The sequence below is a fragment of the Oryx dammah genome, unplaced genomic scaffold (genome assembly GCF_014754425.2).
Source record: "Oryx dammah isolate SB20612 unplaced genomic scaffold, SCBI_Odam_1.1 HiC_scaffold_24, whole genome shotgun sequence".
NCBI classification, from domain to species: Eukaryota; Metazoa; Chordata; class Mammalia; order Artiodactyla; family Bovidae; genus Oryx; species Oryx dammah.
The window spans coordinates 52,258,057-52,274,493 of record NW_024070208.1 but is presented as its reverse complement, the minus strand read 5'-3'; the positions used below and the strand labels follow the sequence as shown (position 1 = coordinate 52,274,493).

The 16,437-nt window shown below is 39.0% G+C and overlaps 1 protein-coding gene across 1 annotated transcript in view; it reads left to right on the top strand.

Moving 5' to 3' along the window:
- MYCBP2 (MYC binding protein 2) overlaps positions 1–16,437 on the top strand; it is a 267,214-nt gene that overhangs the window by 44,159 nt on the left and 206,618 nt on the right. Inside the window, exons 3-5 of the mRNA XM_040266905.1 lie at positions 368–583; positions 7,408–7,561; positions 16,016–16,212. Of these exons, the coding sequence (XP_040122839.1) occupies positions 368–583; positions 7,408–7,561; positions 16,016–16,212 (567 nt within the window). The remainder of the gene's footprint in view (positions 1–367; positions 584–7,407; positions 7,562–16,015; positions 16,213–16,437) is intronic.

Below are 16,437 nucleotides of genomic sequence, written 5' to 3'. Positions count from 1 at the left end.
TAGTAGGTCATTGAGACTCTGCAGTATATATGGTGCCCCTTAGAAGAGCAACAAATGGAGTATCCTTTGAAACTTTGGCAGTTAAGCATTGTGGGCTCTTTTCCTCTTGTGGGGTAAAAGGGTAATCCTGATAAGTTCTTTACTGGCTCCTTTTTAGCCCTTGCCAGATCGGTTATTGCTTTGTTACTTAGAAAGTAGTGAAGTATAGTAACGTGCTATAAATTGAGTCAATAGATTTAGATTATCTTTGTCACCTGTGTGACTTTTGCACGTCATCTAGCCTAATGTTTAATTTTTCATTTAGAAAATGAGTAGTGATGATGATGGAAACCAGTATGAAATTGAAATATTGTGTCCTGTATTTCAGTCGGAGAACTTGGAGAACACGGTAATCATACCGGATATCAAACTACATAGCAATCCTTCTGCATTTAATATTTATTGCAATGTACGCCATTGCGTTCTGGAATGGCAGAAAAAGGAAACATCGTTGGCAGTGGCTTCTAAGAACTCTGTGCAGAGCGGAGAATCAGATAGTGATGAGGAGGAGGAATCCAAAGAGCCCCCTATCAAGCTTCCAAAGGTAAGGTACTTAGGTTCCACTTCGATGAATGGCCTGCAGGAGTTTGGGCTATAATACATATATCTGCATTGCTAAAACACCTTGCTTTTAATAAAATTGCACACTGAAAATAACAGGACGTATGGGTAAAAATAGGTTTAGGCTGGATCAGGAAAACCTTAGGCAACTTTTTAATTGGAGAGCTAACAAAGTCAGTAATTGGTACCTCAGTGGGGAGTACTTGGAAAGCCCAGGCAGGGAGCTCAGTGGCTTGGAGTTTGTTCAGGGGCTATTAAAAAGGTACAGAAGTGGGAGAGGGGCATTGGTGGCTTGCAGGCACTAAGCCATTGAGGTTAGAAGTGGAGCTGTGAGCCAGTGGGCTGCTGTTAAGGTGGGCACAGGAGGAAGTGCAGATTGCCAAAGCCAAGAGCCTCGGAAGGCTAGGGGCCCAGCCCTCCCTCTGGGTACAGGTATACATTTTAATTTTTCTTGACACACAGCTAGAAGAGCTGAGCTGAGAGCTTCTGCCTTTTCTGCCTAAGGTTTTAAGTGTACTCTTGCTATCCTGGCTCCCTTTGACTAGGGGAAAAATACATATAAATCGAACTGCATTGTTCTGATATCACTCCCATGATTACCAGAGGCATATAATCCAGTTGGTGTCATAGCAACATGTATTGTAGTGGAACAAACTGTTCTTAAGGTATTCTGTTGTATTATAGCATTGACTTTGTTTTAAGATTGTAATGTTATTTTATGTATATATATATATATTTTTTTTTTCTGTATCGTATGTATAGTAAATATTTCTAATAAAGAATGGATGAAAATATAGACATTTTAAAATGGTACCTTTATCATAAATTATTTATACATATTGCTCTTTTCTAAATATAGACATTTAAAAATGATTTCCTTTATCATAAATGATTCATATACATTTTCTTTTTACTAAATGGTTACCTTAAGACTGTGCCTTAAAAACTTCTTCATATGCCAACATAAGATACCATGTAGATACTTTTTTTTTATATTACTCAGACATAGCAGCCAGATAGAGGCCATGTTGCTGATCTGTTTTCACTTTTTGTGGTGGCTCTTTGTAAGTTCATCCCCGTCCTTAATCAGTACTGCCAGGTTCTTCTCCCCTTATTGTCAACAGTTGACTTGCTTCCTGTTTCATAGGGTAGTAGAGATTTTGTGGGGTCCCTTAACGTCTTAATCAGTCACCTTCAAGTGTCCTTATCTGCTCTTGGGATCCATTTCCCCTTATTCCTTTTCTCTCCAGTGTCCATAACTGTACCATCTCTACTGGCTTCTTTCTTCAGCTTAAAACAGACTCATCTTTTCTGTGCAAGTTTCTCCAAGTAAACAGCATGGTCTATAATACTGATTTCTTATGCTTAATTAGGGGAGGCTGAGCAAAGCTACATTGTTAAGTCAGGATATGGGCTTGTACTTTCGGTATAAGAATTCATTCTGTGTGTGGGTGAGTGTCACTGTACTGTAACAGTCACTGAGCTTAGGTTCAGCATTGGGAAGGAGAATAAAGACCCAGAGAAGCCTTTCATACTGGTATGTAAACATCAGATAATAAACTGTATTTAATTTAAAAGATACTGCACAATCAAGAACTACTGATTCATAGGCTATTTTAAAACTTTAGGAAGAATCAGTATTAAGGAAATATCAGGCATTTTTAAGACAGTGTTTTTTTTTAGCATGATTAATAGAGTCAAAAGATGCAGAATCTAAAAGAGAGCTTCCAGTGAAAAGAAGAAAAGCAGATAACTCAAGTGATTAATACTGAGTTTTCCATCAAGTTCTGGCCTGCCAGGAAACAAGGTATAATGATGAACATGGGCAGTAGAGTCAAACTGCTTGAGTTCAAACACTTGTCATTACAAATGCTAGCTGTGTGATGCTAGGCAAGTTATTTAAACTCTCTGTGGCTCAGTTTTGTCATCTCTGAAATGGGGATAATGTCTTCCTCATAGGGTAGTATTAAGGATTCAAAGAGTAGTAAATGCATGCATGCTTAATAAATGCTAGCTATTGTTATAAGGTGCAAATAGGAAAATGTGTAGGTCCAAATAAATTTCAGTTAGTTTTCAGGGAACTCTTCAGTTATTAAGAAGTAGTATATATGCATGGAAATGAGACAGTCAGATCAGAGAGGAAGGAGCAGTGGAATGCTTTTGTTGCAGAGTTAGTCAGAGTGCTGTGGGCTGGGGCAGGCCTGGGAGTGAAACTTTTCAGGTCTTTGGCAGCAGTTTGCAGGACACAGAAGAGAGGAGGCCTTTAGGGTTTGAGACGATGGGAGCGTGAGGGCAAGTGTGAAATGCTCGACTTTTCTGTTCCTTTTGACCATTTCTGTGCCTCTTCTCCACTCTTCCATGTCACTCCTTTCCTTTCCTTTGTTGTTCTTCTCTTGCTCTTCCCAAATGTGTGGTTGTCATGTTCCTTTTTCTTGCTGGAGGTTTACTTCTTTCTTGCTCCTTTTTTCTCTTATGTAATGGAGCCAGTTTTTTATTATTTGTTGTCGAGCTATCATTTTGATACAATTCTGTTTTCCCGCCTTGACTTTTAAAAGTTAGTTAAATTGATTTTGATTTCCTTTTGAGCTTTTTCACTTGTTTTCTGTAAGTTTTAGAATTGACTCTAGGACTTTTTAATAGAAGATTGAATTTCTAATGGCAAAGAGTTTATTATTATTAAATCTAAGCGTGATATATCTAAACCTTCATGTTATTGGTAGTGAAAATGATAATGCCACCTTTGGAAATACATGATTTGAGGAGAGCAAAATAAAACCTCAAAAGACTCTTTTTGGGCCCAATATGTTTTTTGCCTCACTTTTCACAACAGTGACATTGGACTGGCTAGTTAATTATTTGGGTTTTGTATTCCTTCAAGTATAATAGAGAGCTTTCAGGATTTAATTGTTTGAAAGCAACAGTAATGATAACATTCAGTAAATTTACAAAAGACTGTTTTCTGAAGAGGAGTTGGAAGACCGTGTGTTTGGTGGTTAGTTATGGTTTGTCATGGAAAGTATTGAAAGCTTAGTGTGTTATCTTATTACAATGAACTATTCTATTTAGCAGTCAAGCTTATTAATAAGCTATTTTTTTATTTATAAAGGCAGTGTGTATTCAGTGTAGATAATTGAAAAAATGGGGAACATTTTTATAAAAGAGGAACATTTAAAAAATGGGGAACATTTTATAAAAGAAAATTTTTAAAGCTGGAAGTTGTTTCTAAAATCCTTATAACCAAAATATACACATTATAAACATTTTTACATATACACATTAAAATATATTTGTTTCTGCACAAATGAAATCATATTGTATTTGCAGTACTATATTTTTTCTCTTTATACTCTTCCTCCTATTACTGAGGGAGGAGGACATAGAGTATATTCTTAGTGACTGTAAGACAGACTTCAAAGTATAAAGTGCAGTTTCACAGTTCTTCTGTGTAGTAAAATACTCTCAGCCAAACCTCAGCAAAAAGTCTTAATTTACAACATATTTTGTTCCTCTGTTCAATGATTCAAAGTTAAATATGATTGGGAAACTTGAGTTTGATTTTTTATTTTGTTGTATATTGAATGTATATCACAGTTCTGGAAATGAATTAGTTTTTTTCCTTGTTAAAAAAAGAAAATTATACACTGAACTAAGATATAGGTGATAAGCGAGAATTTACAGTGGTTCATCTGGACAGATGGATAATTCCTTGTCCTGATCATTTTGACTAACATTTGAGGAGTATTTTTCACTAAATCCATCTAGTGCGCTATTCCTAGGCAGCCCCCTGAGTTACTTGTTGTCATGCATTTGTTATTACACCTTAACCTTATCAGAGAGACAACTTAGGAAGCTGTTCAGTAAGGAGCCTTACTATTTTTGGCAAGGTTCAGTACTTTCTCTGTTACTTCAGGAATCTACTTATATAAAGAAACCCTAGCCAAGAATGTCATCTGTGAAGAATTCTTTGACATATGAAAATTTGTGATTGGTAGTTCAGTTCAGTTCAGTCGCTCAGTCGTGTCCGACTTTCTGCGACCCCATGGACTGCAGCACGCCAGGCCTCCCTGTCCATCACCAACTGCTGCAGTCCACCCAAACCAATGTCCATCGGGTCGGTGATGCCATCGAGCCATCTCATCCTCTGTCGTCCCCTTCTCCTCCTCCCCCCAATCTTTCCCAGCATCAGGGTCTTTTCAAATGAGTCAGCTCTTCGCATCAGGTAGCCAAAGTATTGGAGTTTCAGCTTCAACATCAATCCTTCCAGTGAATACCCAGGACTGATCTCCTTTAGGATGGACTGGTTGGATCTCCTTGCAGTCCAAGGGACTCTCAAGAGTCTTCTCCAACACCAAGTTCAAAAGCATCAATTCTTCTGCGCTCAGCTTTCTTATAGTTCAGCTCTCACATTTATACATGACCTCTGGAAAAACAATAGCCTTGATTAGACAGACCTTTGTTGGCAAAGTAATGTCTTTGCTTTTTAATATGCTGTCTAGGTTGATCATAACTTTCCTTCCAAGGAGCAAGCGTCTTTTAATTTCATGGCTGCAATCACCATCTGCAGTGATTCTGGAGCCCAGGAAAATAAAGTCAGCCACTGTTTTCCACTGTTTGCCCATCGTATCTGCCATGAAGTGATGGGACCAGATGCCATGATCTTAGTCTTCTGAATGTTGAGTTTTAAGCCAACTTTTTTACTCTCCTCTTTCATTTTCATCAAGAGGCTTTTTAGTTCTTCTTCACTTTCTGCCATAAGGGTGGTGTTGTCTTCGTATCTGAGGTTATTGATATTTCTTCAGGCAATCTTGATTGGTAGTAGTAAACAGTCTTAAAGACTGATAGGATAGTCTCCTACTGTCCTGAGAATAGAGCCCTACTTTGTGTATTTGGGCTTCCCTGGTAGCTCAGCAGGTAAAGAATCCACCTGCAATTCAGGAGACCCTGGTTCAATTCCTGGGTTGGGAGGATCTGCTGGAGAAGGGATCAGTACCCTGTCCAATATTCTTGGGCTTCCCTGGTGGCTCTGCTGGTAAAGCATCTGCCTGCAATGTGGGAGACTTGGGTTCGATCCCTGTGTTGGGAAGATCCCCTGGAGAAGGGAACAGCTACCTACTCCAGTATTCTCGCCTTCAGAATTCCATGAACTGTATATAGTCCATGGGGTTGCAAAGAGCTGGACAGACTGAGTGACTTTCACTTTCACTTTTGTATACTTAGGAGATCTTTGACTTCAGATTTGCTTCCTGTAAGGACATAAACAGAAATCTTGGGCAGTTTGTTTTTATTTTCTAGTCTATTTCCAGAAGATAAACTATATGAAATGGAATGTTTTCATTTCCATTTAATCAATTGAAACTCTGTGCAAGCAATTCATAATCTTAACTATGATTAAGTATTCCAGGATTTTAGATAACTGCAGCTGACTTGCCTGCAACTGACTTGACCCTTGCCTGGACAATACATTTATGAGTTGCAGTGGTTTTTAGAGCACGACTGAGAGAGTAAATAGCTGAGACAAATATTTGTTGTCTGCTTATCATGTGCAGGCACTGGGCTAGTCTTGGGAGAAGTTAGTTAAGATATACTCCGTGTCCACAAGGAGATTGAAGTTTTAGTTTAGAAAATGGAAACAAAAATAGTCAATTATATTATAGCATAATAAATGCTCTAATAGAGGTTGGGCTGGATAAATAATATATATAAAATGCATTTACCCTGTTAGATTATAAACTTTTAGAGAATAGGGTCTAATATCTCATATTTCCTGTGTGAAATAAGTACTTAAAATTATTTATGTCATATATGAATTAATGTATAAATCTCATCAGAGAGTATCTTTTTTATTTCATTCAATGGAATTAATTCTTTGATGCATTTCTACTAATTAATCTAGTTTTAACTTTTTCTGTTACTTATTTCTCCAAATAATTTATACTTCCTGAGAAGATCTTACACATCTCCTTCTCAAAATGTTGGCATTGATTGAGAAATTGAATTCATTGTCTATTGTTCTCTCAGCTTTCTGAAGATTTCTCTTTATACAAGTTCATCATATTTGCTCTCTGTCTTTTGTTGCAAATTTGTCTATCTTTTGCTAGATACTGAGTTATAAATATATTTTAAATTTTTATTTATATATTTAAAAATTTATTTACTTTTAATTGGAGGATGAGTTACATTTTTCTCGGTCCTCATGAGGAATGATAAGATAATTAAAAGTAAAAATAGCCATGATATTTTAGATAGGTAGTTTTTGATTCTTTTTGTGGTAAATCCTATAAGAATAAGGGACACTATCTACAAATAAGAATTGGCTGATTTACCATTATAGGAAATCCTAAGAAACTTTGGTTCCTTTTTAATCTTTTCACAATATGGTGCTATATTGTGCTATATTGACTTTTTTCTTCTGACCATGAGTAAAATTAACATAAAATAGAATGCCAGTTTTTACTTGAGTACAGCCAAATGAACTTTGTATATTATTAGTTAATTTTTTCCTGAGTAAATGCAGTCTAGTAACTGGTTTACTGTTAAACCATTTTCATGATGTTTTATTATGGCTTCATTATATTAAAACTGCTTTTTAAGTAGAGCCACTATTTTTTAACCTTCTGTGTAACCAGATGATTTTCTAAATCATGAAATTAAACACAATGGGCTTTATTCTTTTTTTAATGTGATGATTTTGTCTTGCCTTTAAAATATTGTACCATTAATCATTTGCTGTTGGAAATAAACTGTACTGATTATACTGCCTGAGAAGTGTTATTAGCTCACATGTATAATTTTTTTTATCTTAAATAGATCATTGAGGTTGGACTTTGTGAAGTTTTTGAATTGATCAAGGAGACACGATTTTCTCATCCATCCCTGTGCCTCAGGAGTCTCCAAGCCCTGCTTAACGTGCTTCAGGGTCAGCAACCGGAAGGCCTTCAGTCAGAGCCACCCGAGGTCCTAGGTAAGAGCTTAGGCACATTGAATGAAGCCTTTAAATGTAAAGAGCTTCTCTTATGATGCATATACTGACTATAGCCTGTAATTCAGTCTCTGTTGATGGTGCTGAAACAGCAGGGGTATAAATTTTAGGTTACTTTGCTATGTTCCACTGGAGTTGTAGTTCATGCACAGACATTTCCTTATTATTATGATGATGGGAAATAGAAATTCTTAGAACCCAGAAATAATCCTCAAGCGTTATTGTCACCATGAACTTAAATCATTCTTGCTAAACCTTTGGCCAGAATAGCTGACGTGGACTTCATCTAATTTTACATGTTATTTTGGAGAGTCAAAGGAGTAGGAAAAGAGGAAACAAATACCAACTCAACACAGCACAGTTAGTTTCTAAACAAAAATAGATTTGTATTTATCATGTTGAAGGTAAAGCTTTTGAATTAGTAGCAGCTTCCATTAAGTAAAAATATTGGCTTTGTATAAAATACATTTAAGTTTTTTGAATGCCTGCCTTTCATTTGCCAGTGACCTAGACTCAATACATACTCTCGTAAGCAAGGTGGGGACTCTTTAAGGAAGAGGAAGAGATGGAAGCTTAATTCTGAAGGCTAATTGCTTTCCTAACTCTGGGCCTTCAAAGAGTCTCAGTTCCGTTCAGTTGCATCCAACTCTTTGCGACCACATGGACTTAAATACGCCAGGCTTCCTTGTCCATCACCAACTCCCAGAGCCTACTCAAACTCATGTCCATCCTGTCGGTGATGCCATCCAACCATCTCATCCTCTGTCGTCCCTTGCTCCCACCTTCAATCTTTCCTAGCATCAGGGTCTTTTCAAATGAGTCAGTTCTTCGCATCACGTGGTCAAAGTATTGGAGTTTCAGCTTCAGTATCAGTCCTTCCAATGAATATTCAGGACTGATTTCCTTTAGGATAGACTGGGTGGATCTTCTTGCAGTCCAAGGGACTCTCAAGAGTCTTCTGCAATACCACAGTTCAAAAGCATCAATTCTTCTGCACTCAGCTTTCTTTATAGTCCAACTCTCACACCCATACATGACTACTAGAAAAACCATAGCCTTCACTAGATGGACCTTTGCTGCCAAAGTAATGTTTCTGCTTTTTAGTATGCTGTCTAGGTTGGTCATAACTTTTCTTCCAAGGAGTAAGCATCTTTTAATTTCATGGCTGCAGTCACCATCTGTAGTGATTTTGGAGCCCCCTAAAATAAAGTCTGTCACTGTTTCCATTGTTTCTCCATTTATTTGTCATGAAGTGATGGGACAAGATGCCATGATCTTAGTTTTCTGAATGTTGAGCGTTAAACCGTTTTCACTCTCCTCTTTCACTTTTATCAAGAGGCTCTTTAGTTGTTCTTCGCTTTCTGCCATAAGGGTGGTGTCATCTACATACCTGAGGTGATTGATATTTCTCCCGGCAATCTTGATTCCAGCTTGTGCTTCATCCAGCCTGGCATTCCGTGTGATGTACTCTGCATATAAGTTAAATAAGCAGGATGACAGTATGCAGCCTTGATGCACTCCTTTCCTGATCTGGGAAAGAGTCTAGAGTTTTCTAAATCTCATGCATTCAGTTCAGTTCAGTTCAGTTGCTCAGTCATGTCCGACTCTTTGCGACCCCATGAATTGCAGCACGCCAGGCCTCCCTCTCCATCACCAACTCCTGGAGTTCACTCAGACTCGCGTCCATTGAGTCAGTGATGCCATCCAGCCATCTCATCCTCCGTCGTCTTCTTCTCCTCCTGCCCCCGATCCCTCCCAGCATCAGAGTCTTTTCCAATGAGTCAACTCTTTGCATGAAGTGGCCAAAGTGCTGGAGTTTCAGCTTTAGCATCGTTCCTTCCAAAGAAATCCCAGGGCTGATCTCCTTCAGAATGGACTGGTTGGATCTCCTTGCAGTCCAAGGGACTCTCAAGAGTCTTCTCCAACACCACAGTTCAAAAGCATCAATTCTTCGGCGCTCAGCTTTCTTCCCAGTCCAACTCTCACATCCATACATGACCACTGGAAAAGCATGCACTAGCTTGTGTCTATCATATATGTGGGCCCTAACTGTGGAGTTTACAATTCAGTAGATTTGGAATGAGGCTTGAGAATTTGCATTTTGAGTAAGTTTCTGGGTAGTGCCAAAGCTGCTGATCAGGGGACCATACTGCTGGTCTGAACTCGACGTTGGGTCTTTTTCTTTGCTTGGCTGTTTGGATTATGTTAGACCCACATGTGAGAACCTCATTTCTTGGTTTTCATTTTGATGTCAGATTGTTATTTTGGGGGGTCACATATTGTAATTAGTTTCTGTGTTCAGTTTATTTTGTTACCGTTTTGTTTTAGTTAGTGGTGGGGAGTACTGGCCATGAAAATAAGCTCAGGATTTTTAAAAACAACAGCACCATGTTATTCATGCTACTACCAAATACAAGCTGCATATATTAAGAAGCAGGCACCTTCTTTACTGTCACTGTAGCACCAGTGATTGTATTTCCATTGTGATGCACTACTTGATTTCATGGCATTTTTTTTAAGATTTAATTAAATTAATACTTTTATTTAAGAATATCTTGCTAGTTATCCTTTCTGTGATTGTGGTTTTCAGTCTGTCTGCCCTCTGATGGAGAAGGATAAGAGGCTTATGGAAGCTTCCTGATGGGAGAGACTGACTGAGGGGGCAACTGGGTCTTGTTCTGATGGGTGGGGCCATGCTCCGAAAATCCAGTTTTCTGTTGATGGGTGGGGCTGTGTTCCCTCCCTGTTGCTTACTATGGTGGAGGTAATGAAGACAATTGGACCTCCTTCTAAAGGTCCCATGCAGGCACTACTGATCTCCATGCCCTCAACCCTGCAGCAGGCCACCACCAACCCATGCCTCTGCCAGAGACTCCTGGACACTCATAGGCAAGTTTGGGTCAGTCTTCTGTGGGGTCATTGCTCCTTTCTCCTGGGTCCTGGTATGCACAAGTTTCTGTCTGTGCCCTCCGAGAGTCTTTTCTCCAGTCCTGTGTAAGTTCTGGCAGTTCCGTGGTGGGGTTAATGGCGACCTCCTCTAAGAAGGCTTATGCCACACCCAAGTCTGCTGCACACAGAGCCCCTGCCCCTGTGGCAGGCCACTGCTGACCCGTACCTCCACAGGATACTCTCAAACACAGTTCTGTCTCAGTCTCTGTGGGATCTTTGGGTCCTGGTGTGCACAAGCTGAAGTTAGAAAAGGCAGAGGAACCAGAGATCAAATTTCTAGCATTCACTGGATCATCAGAAAAGCAAGAGAGTTCCAGAAAAACATCTACTTCTATTTTATTGACTATGTCAAAGCCTTTGACTGTGTGGAACACAAGAAACTGTGGAAAATTCTGAAAAGAGATGGAATACCAGACCACCTGACCTGCCTCTTGAGAAATCTGTATGCAGATCAGGAAGCAATAGTTAGAACTGGACATGAACAACAGACTGGTTCCAAATCAGGAAAGGAGTGTGTCAAGGCTGTATATTGTTACCCTGCTTATTTAACTTATATGCAGAGTACAACATGAGAAATGCTGGGCTGGATGAAGCACAACTGGAATCAAGATTGCCAGGAGAAATATCAGTCACCTCAGATATGCAGATGACACCACGCTTATGGCAGAAAGTGAAGAAGAACTAAAGAGCCTCTTGATAAAAGTGAAAGAGGAGAGTGAAAACGTTGACTCAAAACTCAACATTCAGAAAACTAAGATCATGGCATCTGGTCCCATCACTTCATGACAAATAAATGGAGAAACAATGGAAACAGTGAGAGACCTTATTTTTTTGGGCTCCAAAATCACTGCAGATGGTGAATGCAGCCGTGAAATTAAAAGATGCTTACTCCTTGGAAGAAAAGTTATGACCAATCTAGACAGCATATTAAAAAGCAGAGACATTACTTTGCCAATAAAGGTCCACTAGTCAAAGCTGTGGTTTTTCCAGTTGTTGTGTATAGATGTGAGAGTTGGACTATAAAGAAAGCTGAGCACTGAAAAATTGATGCTTTTTAACTTGGTGTTGGAGAAGACTCTTGAGTGTGTCTGGGACTGCAAGGAGATCCAGCCAGTCCATCCTAAAGGAAATCAGCCCTGAATATTCATTGGAAGGACTGATCCTGAAGCTGAAACTCCAGTACTTTGGTCACCTCATGTGAAGAACTGACGGATTTGAAAAGACCCTGAAGCTGGGAAAAATTAAAGGCAGGAGGAGAAGGGGATGACAGAGGAAGAGATGGTTGGATGACATCACCGACTCAATGGACATGAGTTTGAGTAAGCTCTGGGAGTTGATGACGGACAGGGAGGCCTGGCCTGCTGCAGTCCGTGGGGTTGCAAAGAGTCAGACATGACTGAGCAACTGAACTGAACTGCTAGTTATCCTTGTCTCTTGATTGTAAATTAGCCAATAATTGAAGTATTTACAACATCCACTGAAACCGGTACAGCCTGTATCTTAACTTAGAACAACATGCTGATCATTCCTTTCCTCCTAGATCTTCTGCCATTCTGTTTTCCTCTGCCATTTGTTATATACTTTCTTTTATTTTCATGTTATACATAAACTTTCCCTTTCCTTTATTCTTTTCAAAATAGATATTGTTCTCAATGCTGGCTTTTAAAATTATAATATGTGCTTTAGTTTAATTGTCTTCTTTCTATCCAAACTTAGGTCCCCTGATTATAATTTGTTTTCATTTTCCTACTAACAGTTTTAAATGCTGCTGTACTGTCTTTGGTCTCACTTCTATCCTTCCAATGCTTATTTCTGATCTCTTCACTGTTTTGACTTATTTTTCTGTTCAGGGATTTACCATCACTTCATATTCTTTATTTTGTTTAATTAGCTCCAAGGTGTGAGTAGTAATTTGGTTCTTTAAGGTAAAATTTGTATAGAAATCTCTCTCTGTTTTTTCTTTTGATTTAATATTATAATCACATTAGTTACACTTTTTCCACAGTGGTTTTTTTCATGTTGCTCATGAAAATACACATGCATCTCTCGTATTGTTAGGATAGCTTGATGATTATTATATGTCAGACTTCCCTTTGCAGATGGATTTGATTTACAAATTGTTCAGTTTTTTAAAAAATCCTTCCATTATATCAGTCTTTCTGTTCAATTTAAGGTTAGACTATATGTTCTCAATTATTCACTTAAATGTTCTGTGCTAAGAGCATATAATATAGGGGTGATCAGTAAAAACATTGTTGTTGTTATTATGGAATTTAGCTGTAGACTGTTGGACACATGTAAGCAGAAATTCTGAGAATTAATAACAGACTTCACAGAAGATGTGACATTTGAGATTTGAAGGGTGAGTAAGAAAGAGTTAACTAAGTTCCTAGGCAGGTAGGAGAGCATGTGGTAAGGTTTTTTTTTAGGTTATTTATTTATTTTTTGGAGGCTAATTCAGTTCACTTCAGTTCAGTCACTCAGTCGTGTCTGACTCTTTGCGACCTCATGAATTGCAGCACGCCAGGCCTCCCTGTCCATCACCAACTCCCGGAGTTCACTCAGACTCACGTCCATTGAGTCAGTGATGCCATCCATCCATCTCATCATCTGTCATCCCCTTCTCCTCCTGCCTCCAATCCCTCCCAGCATCAGAGTCTTTTCCAATGAGTCAACTCTTTGCATGAGGTAGCCAAAGTACTGGAGTTTCAGCTTTAGCATCATTCCTTCCAAAGAAATCCCAGGGCTGATCTCCTTCAGAATGGACTGGGTGGATCTCCTTGCAGTCCAAGGGACTCTCAAGAGTCTTCTCCAACACCACAGTTCAAAAGCATCAATTCTTCGGTGCTCAGCCTTCTTCACAGTCCAACTCTCACATCCATACATGACCACAGGAAAAACCATAGCCTTGACTAGACGGACCTTAGTCGGCAAAGTAATGTCTCTGCTTTTCAATGTGCTATCTAGGTTGGTCATAACTTTTCTTCCAAAGAGTAAGTGTCTTTTAATTTCACGGCTGCAGTCACCATCTGCCATGATTTTGGAGTCCAAAAAAATAAAGTCTAATACTGTTTCCACTGTTTCCCCGTCTATTTCCCATGAAGTGATGGGATCGGATGCCATGATCTTCGTTTTCTGAATATTGAGCTTTAAGCCAACTTTTTCACTCTTCTCTTTCACTTTCATCAAGAGGCTTTATAGTTCCTCTTCACTTTCTGCCATAAGGGTGGTGTCATCTGCATTTCTGAGGTTATTGATATTTCTCCTGGCAATCTTGATTCCAGCTTGTGTTTCTTCCAGTCCAGCATTTCTCATGATGTACTCTGCATATAAGGTAAATAAGCAGGGTGACAATATAAAGCCTTGACGTACTCCTTTTCCTATTTGAAACCAGTCTGTTGTTCCATGTCCAGTTCTAACTATTGCTTACTGACCTGCATATTGTATTGGTTTTGCCATACATTGACATGAATCCACCACAGGTGTACACGTGTTCTGCATCCTGAACCACCCTCCCACCTCCCTCCCCATCCCATCCCTCTGGGTCATCCCAGTGCACCAGTCCCAAGCATCCTGTATCATGCATCGAACCTGGACTGGCGATCCATTTCACATATGATAATATACACGTTTCAATGCCATTCTCCCAAATCATCCCACCCTCGCCCTCTCCCACAGAGTCCAAAAGACTGTTCTATACATCTGTGTCTCTTTTGCTGTCTCGCATATAGGGTTATCATTACCATCTTTCTAAATTCCATATATATACATTAGTATACTGTATTGGTGTTTTTCTTTCTGACTGACTTCACTCTGTATAATAGGCTCCAGTTTCACTCTACCTCATTAGAACTGATTCAAATGTATTCTTTTTAATGGCTGAGTAATATTCCATGGCACATATGTACCACAGCTTGCTTATCCATTCATCTGCTGATGGACATCTAGGTTGCTTCCATCTCCTGGCTATTATAAACAGTGCTGTGATGAACATTGGGGTACACGTGTCTCTTTCAATTCTGTTTTCCTTGGTGTGTATGCCCAGCAGTGGGATTGCTGGGTCATATAGGGCAGTTCTATTTCCAGTTTTTTAAGGAATCTCCACACTGGTAAGGTTTTGAGGTAGGAAGGGGAATGACTGGAAAAAGACTGTGAGTAGAGTGGAGAGTGAGAGAATAGGGAGGCAGGGAGTAGGCCATGTGGAGCTTGATAGGCTATGTCCAGGGAGGATGGTTCTGTTTCTAGGAGGAATTGAACATCACTGTCTACTTAGGTTTAAAAAATTGTTTATAGTCTTACACTATTTTCTTCAGTTTGATCTAACTATTTTTGTTGCCAGGGACATTCTTTGTCTTTGTCAATGCCTAGAATAGTTCCTGATGTACAGGGAGAACGCAGGAAATACTGGCTGAATAATTATAAGATGAATGGGCAGGATAATGATGGAGGGATGGACAAAGGAAAAAGGACAGTTGGAGAGAGAGACAGAGTGAAGGGTAGATGGAATAAGGGAAAAGACTGAAGGATATAGAGAGAAGTGAAGTAAGGAGTGAGAAAGAAAGAAGAAGAGGGGTAATTAACAAAGGAGTGAATAGATTTGAAAGAAAAAACATTTTTTGGTTTAAAATTTCTCTTTGACTATCAGGGTGCTAATTTATGAATACTTATAGTAGTTCAATTAAGAGAAAGTGATAGATAGCATGGGTTGAGGAGATGCTGATGACATGCAAAAAGTGGAGGAATTAATTAGGAAGTAAAATTGACAGGACTTAATTAGAGATTAGATGCGGAAGACGGGGACTACAAGAGGAAGCCTCAGTTTCTGTGAGCTAAGAAATAAAACGCAGGTGGCCTTTCAGTTTGCAGAGAATTCCAGTACATCAGTTCTCTCTCTTGCTTTCTTCCTTCCTTCCCCTTTCCCCCTCTCTTTCCATCATTCTCAAATTTTCTCTCTCTTTATGACTCTGTTTTTTTTTCCTTCCTCTTCTTTCTCTCTGTGTCTCTGAGTATGCACTGCTGTTGTGTTAGCAATTAAACCAATTTTATATGAAAGCAAATTTTTGCACGTGTTCTATGTATTCTGTTGTTGTTTTGCAAATAAATACATAGTCTTTTGGGCACATAACATTTTAAGAAGCCGGTATTTTCCTAATCTAAAAGGTGAAAAGCAATGAGTAGTCTGTTACTCCTTAACAGGCTAGTTCTTGAATATTATGAATGCCTGAAAGCAAGTTTCTTTTAAATGATTGTGGGTAGATTTCCATTTCTTCATTTACAAAAATATGGAGTTGGACTAAGTATTCTGTAAGATCCTTTTAATGTAAATATTCTAACTTCGGGCGAAAAAGGGTAACTAGAAAGGAACAAATGTGAAGTAGCTACCTTAGGTATTTTTTTGAAAAATGAGGCAAGGTTTAAATAAACGAACAGATACCATATAATGTCCTGTATGTTGAATGATGTAATTGAGTTCTGTTTTATCCACAGAGTCTCTCTTCCAGCTCCTTTTGGAAATCACCGTTCGAAGTACTGGAATGAACGACAGCACAGGACAGTCTCTGACAGCACTTTCCTGCGCTTGTCTCTTTAGTCTGGTGGCTTCCTGGGGAGAGACAGGAAGGACACTGCAGGCCATCTCTGCCATCCTCACCAACAATGGCAGCCACGCTTGCCAAACTATTCAGGTAGTTCATATCTCAAGCTGCTTAGAAATGGACAAGAGACCAAGTTGCCATTGTGCCTCAATTTCTGTCAATCGGAATTCACTGCTTTTCCTCACTCAGTATAGTGGTTTGATCTGTCCCAGGTTGAATTATAAATAACCTAAGATAGTTGATCTAAGCTGCATGTGTGATTAACTCTGCAACATGAAAGGTATAATAAAATGAAATTTGGCGAAACCTTAAATC